The 14,479-nt window shown below is 34.7% G+C and overlaps 1 protein-coding gene across 1 annotated transcript; it reads right to left on the minus strand.

The window, feature by feature from the left end:
- Positions 1-7,186: 7,186 nt before the first annotated feature.
- LOC107808612 (uncharacterized) lies at positions 7,187-13,905 on the minus strand. Its single transcript, XM_016633137.2, has 4 exons — positions 13,765-13,905; positions 11,932-12,752; positions 8,392-8,432; positions 7,187-8,302 (listed from the first exon to the last, which is right to left on the minus strand). The coding sequence occupies exons 2-4, from the start codon at positions 12,251-12,253 to the stop codon at positions 7,448-7,450; spliced, it is 1,218 nt and encodes a 405-aa protein (XP_016488623.2). The 5' UTR covers positions 12,254-12,752; positions 13,765-13,905; the 3' UTR covers positions 7,187-7,447.
- Between the last annotated feature and the right edge of the window lie 574 nt (positions 13,906-14,479).

Genomic DNA, 14,479 nt, shown 5'->3' on the forward strand with positions numbered 1-14,479 from the left:
TAGGAGATACCTGTCATTCATTGGGTAGCAACGCTTTGAAAATTCTAGTGTGCTTAAGAGATTGGATAAGATCAAAACGACGAAATCAAGGGTGTGACGAGGTAGATGAAGCGGAGGACCAAGAAAATAGAGATATAATGGTTTATGGTTCCGATTAAACCAATGCCGGAAACCAAAAATCTCATGTTGACATGGATGAACTTACAAAAATGATGCAAAGCATGTGATGTACTATTTGTTTTTTTATAATTGTTGTAAACTTTTAATTTGCAAGTTCAAAAATAACAAAATCAAAAAAAAAACTTGCAACTTAATTTGAAGTATTATATATTATTCAATAAAAATATCAAATGAAAGTCTTCGGAGTTTGATCCTTACATATAGGTCTTATTAAATAATTTTTTGTAGCCACTTACTTTCAAATTTTAATTTTAACATTATAAAATTCAAATTTCAAATTTCAAATTTCAAATTTTAAACTTCAAAGTTTAATTCTAAGCCTTAAAAGTTTACAATCACTTAAGTATCAATAACATTAAATAAGAAAAATAAAATTTACTTAAAAAAATAAAAAATCCACGGCCCGCTAACAACCCGCTAAGCCCGAACCTGAACGGACAAAAAAACTCCGAAAAAATACAACCCACTAACAGCCCACAACGTTAAACGGATAGGCTGATTTTTTTTTGTACGGCCCGTCTCAACCCGCCCGTTAAACACCCGTAAGCACTGGCTTGCCGTTTTTATGACGCAGGAGACCTGAAAAACTTTTCCCATTTGGAAAGTCTTCGAGCCACATGCACCTACACTTTTCATGCTACATTTTGTCTACCAAAAGTTATGCTATAAGCAACTTTTAATTCCCTTGCTTCTGCTTGCCAACCAAACAATTATCCAAAGCTCAACAACAAATAATAACTTCATTTCATTCAAATCGTTTATACAAAAATATATGTACGCGCAAGTGAAGCTAAAAGGTAAGTTGTGTCGGTCGAACTCAGTAGCTTTAGTCCAGAATTTATATTTATGTTATTTGAATACATTCTGCTACTAATATTATACGATTTTACAAGTTATATAATTTCTATAACTTAAATCTACTTACTCATCAAATTTGAAATTTTGATACCATATTTTTCTATCAGAATCACTTTAAAATACATTTAAATATTTTCTTCAATTATTACTTTTTATTTAATCATCAAGTCAAATTAATATTTATAACTTTATATACATTCACATTGCATCGCATAAAAATGTAATATGAAGCAAAGTCCTTTTGAAGTTTCTTTTTCTTAAAAAAATATCTTTTAAAAAAATTCTCGGTGGGTTAAAGACTTATTAAAGTTGTATGATGGTTAACAACTGGCTAGCTTTCACCTATTCTATTAATAAAGTGAGAGTGACAACAATCTATAGGCTCTCACTGAAGAAGATATATCAACAATAGTATGCACATGGGATGAGTGGCCCAAATTAGAACTATGCTTGGAAGCATCATCAATTCTCTCTAATAAATTTGATTTTGGCATCACCCCTACAAAGAGGAAATAGCAATAGATATCTAAGGAAAAAAAAATGAAGAATTAACCTGAATAGCAACTCACCCGGCGCTTAAATTTAAAGTAGTCAGTGGATGTATAACATATGTATAATCTATAAAAAAAAATCTGTATATAATCATATATAATTTATATATACCAACTAGAAAAAATAAACAGTGAATCCGCTCGATTATTTTTGTAAAGATAAGAAGAAAAATCAAATTACTATTGTTAATAGGTTAATGCACGACTCACACATTCATGAAACGAATAAGCACTAACATAAGCAATAGCCCACTTGTTTGACAAAACCTGATCAGAACTTTTCAAAGAATTGCACTAAGGTTAGAAGATACATACATGTTACATGCATATGATAATTGGTCGATTCAAAATTCAAAAGTTGTGGTTACTAAGTTACGAGAGAAAGTTTTGAAATGCATATCTAATTCTATGTATATTTTTTTCCGCGCATTTATACATGGTTCGACTAGAAGTGCGTACTAAATTCTACTAGATCAACCAGCAAATTCATTGTTGGATTCGCTACTACGTCCGGATAATGTGTATCTCTATAATCTTTGACTAACTTATAAAATAGTACATTTTGAATATCCGTGATATATCATGGTGACTCGTTTATATCAAGTCAAATGAAAAATTAATGTAGCATAGATAAATATTCAAACATTGCAACAGTAGAATTTAATATGATGTAGGCAACAATTCTTGCTTGAGAACAGTTTTTCACATGTAAGGGCCAACATGTTTGAGCCCGTGAAATAGTCAATTTTGAATGGTTTTTTTCTTTGCCTTTTTTGTTTGTTCAAATAACAGCACAATGGCCCCATTGTCACATGTAGCCACATGCATTATTTACACTTGCATCAGGAAAAGAGATTTTCTCAGTGTACTTAGCTCAATGTCCATAATAAATTCTCCTATCCAATGTTCCAACCAACACTAACAACCCCTTTATTTTCCTTTTTCCTAAAATTCTAGTTGTTAACCGATTTTTTTTTATGACGATGGTGTCTAGACTAGCTTGCACGTGCATCGTGTATTTCATCGCGCACCTATTACCACGTACCAACATAGATACCATGTAAAACTGCCCACTAAAGCTTGAGAAAATGAAAAGAATCACCTAGTGTTAAGGGATTCTTATTTCATATATCAAATGAAAGACATCGACAAGTTGATTTTTTCGGAAATATAAACTTGAAAAAAAAATCACGAATTAGTTGTTCCAATAGAAGGAAACAAAGGCAAGACAGATAGTTTTTTTGTAATATTATACTACCAATTTGTGTACTCATTTCAAATTGCAATGTTTTTTGGTAAAATTGGCCTATGTAATCTTATAGTACCAATTTGTGTAGTCATTCAGTGAGGTAAAATTGCTGCTTTGTTTTGACTTATTTTTTCAATCAAGAACTTCCCAATGTATCATATACTGTACAATTCACCTTAAAGAAGGAAAACTCAATTTCAATACCTCAACCTTTTCTTTTGTCTGCAATAAAAAACCAAAAACGATTACTTGTAGTGGTTGAAGTATGGGGCTTTATTGTGTACTGAAACTATTTGGACCACATTATGATATGGGCCATTCAAACTTCAATGGCACATTTATAACGCAGATAACAACCTTGTACAAGAATTACTTATCATATTTTTCTCTTCATTGTTTGGATTTATCTTATATTTAACCATAGTGTAAATGCTACCGAATAAGGGTACATGTTGTAGAAGATTATTTGCCTTATTTTTAGGTCAATAGTTTCATTATTTATAGGCGTTACCTTTAATTACCTTTAACTTACCTTCAATAATTGTAGTAGGATGAATAAGATTTTTTCATCCTTAATCAGATATTTGAGATTCAAGCTTTGGTATGAAAAAAATCTTAGTAAGGAGCGCTTCCCATTTAATAGGCTTTATGCTACGTGAATCCGGATTAGTTGAGACTAGGGGTGTTCATAAAAACCCGAAAAATCGAACCAAACCGACCAAAAAACCGATACTTTTTAGGTTTGGTTTGGTTTTGGTTTTGAATTTTAAAAACCGATCAAATTTGGTTTGGTTTTGGTTTTAATCAAAAAATAAACGAATCAAACAGACTATAAAAGTAGCTATTTAAATTTATTATTACACACACACACACACACACACACACACACACATATATATATATATATATATATATATCTAAAATTTTATGGTACATATTAGTCGTTTATATTTTTAGTCTAGTTTTTTGCTATTATAATAATCTAATTCTTTGCCTTTACATTCTAGTTTGATTGGTAGTTTTCTTTTGCTAAGTACAAGAATTTATTTCATGTTAAAAATAATCGATTTTTAATTGAGTACTTAAATTATTCATCACTATTTGATTCAATTATCATCAATATATCTTGGTAAATGATAGATTTCTCAAAGAGCAATTGATTTGATAGTGTTACGTTGAAAAGGTAGTCGCCGGAATATACGTTTGATAGTGTCTCATATTTAAGAAACCAAATGATAAATAATCGGAAAAACCGACAAAAACCGAATCGATAAAAACTCGGCTTAATTGGTTTGGTTTAGTTCGAATATTTGAAAAACCGACTTACTTGGTTTAGTTATTTTTTAGGGAAAAAACCGACCCAAACCGAACCATGAACACCCTTAGTTGAGACTACCATGCGAATACTGGACATCAGGTGAAAAACAAAATAAAAAACTTTAAATTGACCTAATAGTGTAAAGAAAATTATGTTAAGCGTGTATAGAAATTAAACCTTTAACAAAGCAATTGGGCCCCAAAGAATTGAAGAACTAAGATTTTTTTCTTGAGAAGTTTCAACATATTATCCTTTGCTTGATTATTACGTTTTTTACGTTATGTGGTAAGCAATGGAACGAATGGAGGAATCCTAAGTTATAACTGCGTCAAACGCAAGAAGCAGACTTGAAGTGGGGTTTTTTCTTTTTTTTTGGTTTCTCATCCAATGTCCGATATTTGCATTAAGATTCTAAATAATTTAGATTTGCAACCACGTAAAGCCCATTAAAAAGGTAAGCGCTCCCTATCAGAATTTCTCCATTACTGAGACTCGAGCACCAGACCTTTAATTAAGGGTGAAAGAATCTTATCCGTCTCACATTATTATGTTCCATAGCTCATCATATTTATATACATATTTGGTTCAAATGTGTTGGCAATTTGTTTAGGACCATTTCACTTAGCAAATCCTTAAATTCCTTTCACACTCCGAAATTCTTCGATGAGGCATCGAACAGCTTGTCCACTAGAAAGGAATAAGCAATATCTACTGTATTTTAAATATTAAAACAAAAAAAGGAGAAAAAGACCAAGTAGTTATGGTGGCATTTCCACCGTATATTTATCATCTAGATAAAGGTTTTATCTCAATGGAGCAAATTGATGGAATATGACAAGGTATTGAACATAATAAAGAAAAGATGAAAACTATTTGGGAGCAATTTAGCAAATAGATAATGTGGAGTTGAAATTGGAGAAAAAATACACCAAAGATTAAGCACATGAAAAGATTCAGTTGGTGTCCTGTGCCTAAATACAGGTGCCCTTTTCTATATATCTTTTTTTTTTGGGCATTCGAATATTAGTATGATTAATTTGAGTTTGCGTCAGATAGGCCCATTAAGAGTAGGGGTGTCAATGGATATTTAAAAACCGACTAAATCGATCGAATCGCACCGTTCCGAACCGATTTTTAGGTTTCTCTAAATAAAATAGTAGGTTTTTATATAAATCTATAACTGTACCGATAATTAGGGTAGGTTTATTATTTTATGAAAATAAATCGAAAAAGTACCGAACCGTACCGAATAAATTTACATGTGAAAAATATATTTATATTTTAAGTTTTAATTTTTTTCTTGGGCCTTGGAATTATGAAAACAGATACAAGCCAACAAGTAATTAAACTCAAAATCCTAATTTCCAAACCTATAATGCTACTCCTATTGAAACTAAATTTTTTTCAACATATTCACTAATAAGACACAAGGTATTGTAGCGATTATGAGCAGCAAACTACAATATATTGAATACGTTTACTTTCGTATGATTTATATTTATCTTTTTGAATACTTAATCTTCTATAGACTTTATTCTTAAGTCTCACCTTGGTTAATATCTTTCCACTCGTGTGATTTATATTTTTTTGTATTTGCTTAGGGTTTTTTACGTTGTTATAGAATAGTTGATGGATCTGTATACTCTGGCGATCTTTCATATTTTCTTAATTCATCATCCTTTAAACTGTAAAAATGTATAGAGAGTTTTGCTAAGTCGTATAAATATACGTATGTTATTGTATTCTAGTTCTACTAGTGATTTTTACATGACATTTTAAAAAAATACTGAAAATTAACCGAACCGTACCGATACCGAAGAAAAACCTACATGATTGTACATAATAGAGTAACCGAAAAATTGGTATGGTACAAATTTTATAAAATAACTGGCCAAACCGAACCATTGACACCCCTAATTAAGAGGATAAAGCGCTTCCTATCAAGAAGTTCTACATTTACGGGCCTTGAACTCGATACCTCTAATTAAGGACGAAGGAGTACTTACACCAGATCCTTGGGTATGATACAGTTATGTCACACGGATATAGCACATGAGAGTGGGCTATACATTTGAATGGTCCCCTCTAAATCCCCAACCTCTCATGCAACTATTTCCAATTTGTGAAATTGAATGGCCATAGCCCATAAGAAATGGCCAACATGGACTTTATTGCAAGAGAGGAACTTTACTGCAAGAGGAGCTTTCTTTGGCCCAGATAATGATTGCTGTGTAGTTATTCTTGACAAAACTCAAACCATCATAAGAGAAGTGGAAAGGTTGAATATTGGAGTTGGACCTAGCAGCAAAAGTTGCAAAAAGGCAGCATTTTCACTGTTGAACATGATGGTCTTTTAGTAGAAAACTTCAGAGCTAATAAAAAACACAATATAACAAGAAAGTGGATCATGAGTTTCCCACAAATAATGATGGTAAGTCATACAAGAAGAGCGCACATTTATTGTTGTTGTAACAGTGGTTTCAAGCCAGCTTGAAGGACGCACATTTCTTGTTGTTTTAAGAGTGGTGTCAAGCCCAAGCCAGCTTATACGTACCTCCACTAATGAATCGCGTGAAGCTGGATCATACAATCTCACACTGTACCATGAGGTTCCCACAAATAATGATTGTAAGTCATACAAGAAGAGCGCACATTTCTTGTTGTTTTAAGAGTGGTGTCAAGCCAGCTTGTACGTAACTCTACTAATGAATCGTGCAAAGCTGGAACATACAATCTCACACTGAGTGTTAAACTGAAATTCAAACCAAAAATCACTATGTAATCATTTCACTCCTAGCTCACACTGAATGTTAAAAGCTTTCAGTCACCTTGCATCAATGCTATGCAACCATCATTAAATGCAACTTTGTATATGGAAAAGACAATCAATCAGCCAACTGAAACTGCATAACCACAATCCAGGTGGAATTCTAACCAGAGTTTCATGGCAAAAATTGTCAACCATGAAAGACTTAAATTTTACAGCTTCAGGTAATCATGCACTTGATGCACAAAAGATAAGTCAATTGATGCCTACAACTTGCAAGTCACAATTTTCACCACATTAGGTATACAAATTCTGATACAATGATCAAGACCAGTTTTAAAACTTACAACAAAACATGCAATTTGTTTGATGCCCTTTAAGTGCAAATAAAATTTCCTCTACATTACATTTTACAACATGATTAAGCCACTAAACATTCTGATTCAATAAACAGGATTAGCTTTAGGAGACCCACGGCCGAAGGCCATGGAAATCGGCCTGCAATTATATACAAAATTCCATTGTTACTTCTTCCCGGAACTTGTTGCTTTTGAAGATCCCACCACTGCATGATCAACTGACCCAATAAATAGCTGTGACGAAAATGTATTAGTTTTTCTTAATTTCCCTGAAAATTCCTTTCCCGAATTACCCTTCAAAGAAAGATTCTTCCTAAACCGGTTCTTGTTTAGTGAGAGCATAGTGCTCCGAGATGGTGCTTGCAAGGCCCCTTCAACACAATCTCCAGAATAAGCACAGCCCCAAGGCTTGGATGGTCCGTCTTCATTGAACGTTTTAAGCCTAGGAAAGAACTTGGAAAAAGGTCGCTGATCCGGAGAACTACCATCTTCGAGCTTGGCGCAGATGGGACACGGAGGATCACTTTTACATGATTTTGGTGTAGTTTGCTCCAAACATTCAGCATGAAATACATGGAGACATGAAAGAACCCCAGCAACTGGCATATCTCCACTTCTCACAATTCGTCGGGAACTCCAAGGCGACCTCTGCGAGAGAAACCTCTCGCATAACCCACATCTGAAGCCATCTGAAGGGTTACAAGGTTTACTTAGGAATTCAGATTGGAAGGATTCAGAAGCCTCTGTCAGGTCAAGACTGCCACTAGCACTGCTCAAGCGGTGTTTATCTCTTTGCGGTGTTGAGGTATCAAGTTCTAAAAAACCAGGTGAGAGGCTGTCAATAGCTTCTCTTCTAGGTGTTTCAGTTGGAAATGACAGAGGATGTATGGGTTTAGACATAAAGAAACGACGACTTGGGAAGCTACGATGAGACGAATGGGACTTGGTGATTGAATCACAATCACTATTGTCAGATCGGGATGAAGTTGAACCTCCACCATCCCTAGCAGTTGATGTTCCCTATAAAGAAATTCATTGTCATAAGAAAGCTGTATTTAAACTAACAAACATCAAAAGAATGCAGATAGTGGAGAACAGCAAATGCATACCTCCATTGTGGGTGAAAATGAAAATGGCCTCAAGATTGCATCTAACAAGAAAAAAAAAAAGAAGCAAAATTAGCAGTAGAAATGAAATATCCAGAATGGTGGCATCCGTAAAAGAGCATTGGCTGACCAATAGGCCAAATGTTTCAGAAGCAGTAACAGAATTAATTCTTTAAGCACATTAACTTGCTATCTTATCTCTACAGCACTCAATGTGAAATTAGACATCGTAAAAAGGAGCATGGTCAACCATAGAGTTTCAGTCCATATTATTACATTTTAATGAAAAACTAAATCAATATCATGTTAAGATAGACTGGCTTTTCTATCCTATATGATGTTGGTAACTGTCCTTTTATAGAAATAATCAAGAACCACAGCTTCCAGCTTCAAAACTCAGTGGATAATGAGTCCTCCTCTATCTACCTTAAAAACAAAACTTAGTTACATTCCTTAGCAGGGTTCGAACTCGTGATGTCGCCTACCACACATCTTGTGTTGCAATGCATTGCCCTTGAACCAAAGCCCTGGGGGCATTGGTAAGCGTATTAAGACTTGTGAAATAGATCTAATATGTTACTTAGAGTTTTTCTTTTCTTTGAGATAAGTATATGGGTGTGTTTGGTACGAAGGAAAACATTTTCCGGAAAATGTTTTCAACTTTCCCATGTTTGGTTGGCTTAAATGTTTAAATGTTTTGGAAAACATTTTCCTCAAGAACTCATTTTCCTTCAATTGGAGGAAAATGTTTTCCCCATCAAGAGAAGGGAAAACATTTTACAAAACTCTTTTTCAACAAACCACAACAGACCTATTTCTTCTAAACTACAACCTCATTTTGGGGGGGGGGGGGGGGGGGGCTCTTTAGATAAGTCTTTGATTTTGCACATTCGATTGTCCTTTTGTTTGCTCCAGATAGTCCACATATAACGGTGAGGAGTAACTCCTAGATTCCTTACCTGTGTATCTTGTTAACTGATGACCTTCAGTTAGCAGAAATATTAATTTCAGACAGCATAACTATAAGCCAACAGATTAAAGTTACATTGCTTCAGTATCAAGTTGACATATGTTTTCGTGAATTAGCTATCTAACACATTTTAGAGAGGCCCAACTAAGACTTATTTAACTAACTAATGTTTCAAAAATATATAAGAAATTAGCATCATAAACAAATTTTAACTTTTAATTAACATCATACACCTGGAGAATGTGCATACTGGTAGACGGGAGCCAGGAGAAAGAAATATGCCAAAATTTTCTAAAAACTCTGTGTACCATTAGGGGCATTATGTAGCGTGCCAAACCTCGAACCTGTTTACAACTAATATTTGACAAAGACACCCACCTATCTGTATTTTTATACACCAGACTACAGAATGTTAGTCAGAAAAAGAAGCGAAAGAAGCACCTAAAGGATTTGCCACCATTCACCAATTATGTGGTGGATGAGAATGGTAACTCAGTTGTTTCCGTGCAGGAAAGAATGAAGAACACGGATCTTCATTTGCCTAGAAGCCAACATCCAGCAGTCATCCTAGTACAGGAATACTATGGAGGAATTACTGGTAAGAGATTGCTCGCTCGGTCAAAGTTCCCGCAACAAATAAATGCATAAATGGTTGAATCAAAACTATTTAAAAAAATGAATCACTTGCGCCTAAAGCATATCGCCTGAAGGTTTTGTGTTTTGCAAAACTGCCACAAAATACTTGTTTGCAACAGTTGTGGCAGACGAGCAAAATCTCATTTTTACACTTCTGCCCTACACAACTAACGCAGCCTTTTCTTTCGTGACGGTGGCTATCAAAAGATCCATTACAATGAAAAAGAGAGAAAAGGGGAAAAGGAGTCTTTCGGATGGAAGTTCTCAGGCTGAATACTGAGCAAATCTACTCATTTTTCCTTCATTCATCTGAAATACTGCAAGCACGGAGAAAGATGAAGGTTGCAATATGTTTAAGGTCACCATGCAACAAGTCAAATCAAGATGAATCTTAACAATATTGGATGTACTGGAGCATGATCAGAATGAGACTAACCCAAATACAGCTCAAAATAATACAGAGGATTGATATAGCCGGCATAATCGTTTTTGCGTCTTAATGAACCCAAAAGCAATATCTTGCGCAATATTATGCATAATAAATATTTTCCAAAAACATATTGTGCATAGGAACATAGGAAAAGTCATTGTTATTGAAATTTAACTGAGTAAAGATTGCAGGTAATAAGGAACTTTAGGTAAAAATGCCCAAACTAAAGGCCATTCAATAAATCCACTAAAGAATCATAATAGGGCAAACAAACAATATTGTCATCCTACATACAACATCCAGGAATTCTAAAGAAAACAAATTTTCAATCTTTGCTTATTCCTACAATTCTTCTAATGGCCCATATGTATGGGCCAAACTCCTGCGCGTGCCTTCAACAAAGAAGTGCACTACTAGTGCCAATTTACCTAACCAAAAGACATAATTCTCTCCTAATTTGTTAGAGCAATTTTTCCTTCCAACGGCATCCCTATTAGCACCTCGAACCCTAAACGGCAAAGCTTGTTATCCTCAAGAATTCAGAACAAATAACACAAAATCGCTACCCTATTATCATCATCAATTAGACATCATATTACCAAGGATGTTGAACTAAGAAAACTGATTCATAAACTTCACCCCCAAAAAACAACTCAAGGGTACATCAAAACTCGAAAAAGGGGCTGGAGGATACCAAAATTAGTTTTGCACAAGCAATCGAGCATTGTGCCTTCTACCTAGACCACCTTGCCCAGTGATAGCTGAACCCATCTTATGGGTTTTAGAAAATGTGTTTACAAAATTCCAGGGCGAGATACCAAAAGATTCTAGGGGTGGACACTACCACATCAATGAGATACTCTTATTCAAGAACATGTCCACATGTCAACTGTCAATGGTAATGAAAAGAAGAAAAGGTGTTCTCTCGCTTTTCTTTTTGCAACCCGAATAGGGATCCCTCATCGATACTAGCCTTTCCAACCCCTGATGCTTTGAAGTTTCATGTAATACCCTAATTGTTCATCTTTCCAAAGTTGGAAGGTTGGATAAATATCCTCTGTTCCATAGCATCTCCGGAAATACTTTCAATCCCCTTGCATTTCCCCCATCTTTCACCTATGAATCCTACAGCTAATCCCCTTCACCTGGGCGTAGCACCAGTCATGTACTGTTTGGTTTGCCGATGGACTTAACCTACCTAACTCTAATTTATTTATTTTGGGCTTTTTAGATTGACACCAGTCAGTCCAAAATTAGCTTGTGTCAGTGTCTCATAGAACACCCCAATGCACGGGCAATACAGGATAGCACAAGCAAACGAATAAGAACCTTGTATCAAACTCCAAACAAAAACCACAAACTATCAACAAAAAAATATATACATATATATGATAAAAAACATCAGCTGATTACTCAGTCAACATAAGTGTGAGAGACTAAAACCAAAATAAGCATTCTTAGAAGTTTAACTCATATACAAAAGAAAATGCAGAAGCAATATGCTTACCCCTCCTTGAAGTACCATAATCATCAACATTGATTTCTTGGATAGCTGGTGGAGTCCACTGTTGTGCAGGAGAGATGTCCGACGGACTACTATAGTATGCACCAACACCACCATCTGATACGAGATATTGGTGATTGGCCAATTGGTTTCCCCTCACCCAACCTCTACTCTCTCTGCTGTTTGACGAAGCAGAAGATCCATACAATTGAACCCCATCATTAGACCCAAAAGATAATGCTTCAGGTTGGAAACGGAAATCCCATCTGGATGGTGCTGGCGAGAAGCTTGAATTAGTCCGCCAGTAGGGCTCATGTGGGCCCATAGACCATTCTCCGCTAGCTGCAGTGGACCCATGTGGCCTTGCAGCCACACAACAAAGGGACCCCGTCTTAGCTATGTTTCACAAGACTCACAAGGTATTATATTGGTGCTTGCTTCTGTCAATTCTCAACTTTCAAAGTAAAAGGGCAGCTACAGTAACTACTCCATTCAGCCCCACAACAAAGGGACCCCCACATTTGTCAATTCTCAATTTTCAAAGTAAAAGGGGTAATTCAAGTAACTACTCCATTTTTTCTGTATCTAACACCAAGAGAGTGAGCTTTTTCCCTCGCTGCTTAGGACTACTTCACATGTCCTTATGAAATGCACCGGTAAGTGCAAAAACCAATTATATACAACAATTCCGCTAAAACAAGCACAAGCATGGCATGATTACGTCTGCAGAAAACTCAGACGATGCTTAACTATCGGGAAGCAAGAAATACCATGCACGGAGTGTTGATAACAGTATTATTCTTCGCTACTTGACAATCACCAATCTACATTCATGAGAAGGAAAACGTCAGGACGAAATATAGAAGGTTACCAACAGGAGTCATGCTTAGAAGGCTTGACTTAGAAAAAGGGAAAACATTAAGTGCAACTAACTTAGCAAAATAAATTTAAATAACACCAAGGTGCATAACATGAAGGTAATATAGGCATAAAAAACTCTTCTTTAAGGTGATGCAGAAAGCCGATGAAGCTTTGGCCCAATTGACAAGGCTGAGGAGCTAATTCGGTTCAATACTTCAATCACAGCAGGAGGAAGGTAATCATATTTGTTATATTCTTCCAAAAATGTGAATAACTTCGTAATTAATATCCCCAAAATTAAGATACATTGTATTTAGCATGACTATTCATAACTTTTTATCTCTCTTACCATAGTGGGTTGTACTCTCACTTCAATCAATAAATAACTACGCCTCAATCACAAATCAGTCGAGCTTCGCGAAATCCATCATCCATCACTTCACTCAAAAACAAATTGGAAACCGAGATTCGAGAAGGCAAATACTAGTTCGTATGAATGCTGAAGTGTCTGAAGTGATACAAATTATCATAATGCATTTGAAATTTCCTTTCTTTTTTCATTTTTGTTTCTCAGGTAACATTAAACAGTAAACAACTTCATATAAAGAACACAATAATTACAAGTCAACCACAAATATATACAAAGCCATCAAAACTAAGAGTTAAACGAAAAGGAAATACCAAAACTACTGCAAACAAGAATAATGACCTTATCAAAACATATTTATTACTACCAATTATTAGAGACCCAATACAAATTTAAAACCCCACATAGTAATAACAAAACCCCAACTCCAAAAACACTTCAAAAACTGATCTGAAACCTCAAAAACCAATAAAAAGCAAAAAAGACACAATCTTTACCTAAAATGAAATTCCCAAAACCCTACTATCAAGATTATAAAAGTGTATGTATGGAAGTGAAAAATTGGATATAAAAATATAGTAGCTAAAAGGTTATTGAGTGAAACTTACAATTATTTGAATTATTGGGGTTTTGATGATTGGAATTTTTGCAGACTGAAAGTGGAATTTTGAAGGAATAAAAATGTCTGCGTGCAAATGTGAATAAAAACCCTAACTTCTCGCTGATACTGCTATTGTTTTATTATTTTATTTATGTGTATCTTTTTGCTCTCATGACCTTCATTTTTGTTGCTTTATCCATGTTGGTCCCTTTTATGTTTTGATTTGCGTTTACGCCCTTATCACTGTTACTAACTATCACTATTTATACTGCCGCTTGTGGGTTCTATATTTCTCTGACTAGAATTGAGAAATATTTTATAATTTTATAAAACTGCTATTATTTTATAATTTTATTTATCGAACATTCTTTATCTTATTTTCTTTTTTTTAGCACCTTTGTAAGTTCTCAATCAATTAATTGTCTCAATCTCATATCATTTGTTGCTGGTAAAATATGTTGAGAAACCGCTTGGTGTGATCAAAGTAGAAGTAAGACATCCCTATTTCCCTCAATAATTAGCTATATATTAATAATGTGTGTAGTGAATCTAAGTGTGAAAATGTCTAGCTTTTCACGCGGCACGATGCCGAGAGCTAGGGGTGTTCGCCAAAAAACGAACCAAATCGAGAAAAAAAATTGATATCTTTTTGGTTTAACTTGGTTTGGTTTTTAATTTTAAAAAACTGATAAAATTTGGTTTGATTTTGGTTACAAAAAAAA

This window comes from Nicotiana tabacum, chromosome 24 (assembly GCF_000715075.1).
Source record: "Nicotiana tabacum cultivar K326 chromosome 24, ASM71507v2, whole genome shotgun sequence".
NCBI lineage: Eukaryota > Viridiplantae > Streptophyta > Magnoliopsida > Solanales > Solanaceae > Nicotiana > Nicotiana tabacum.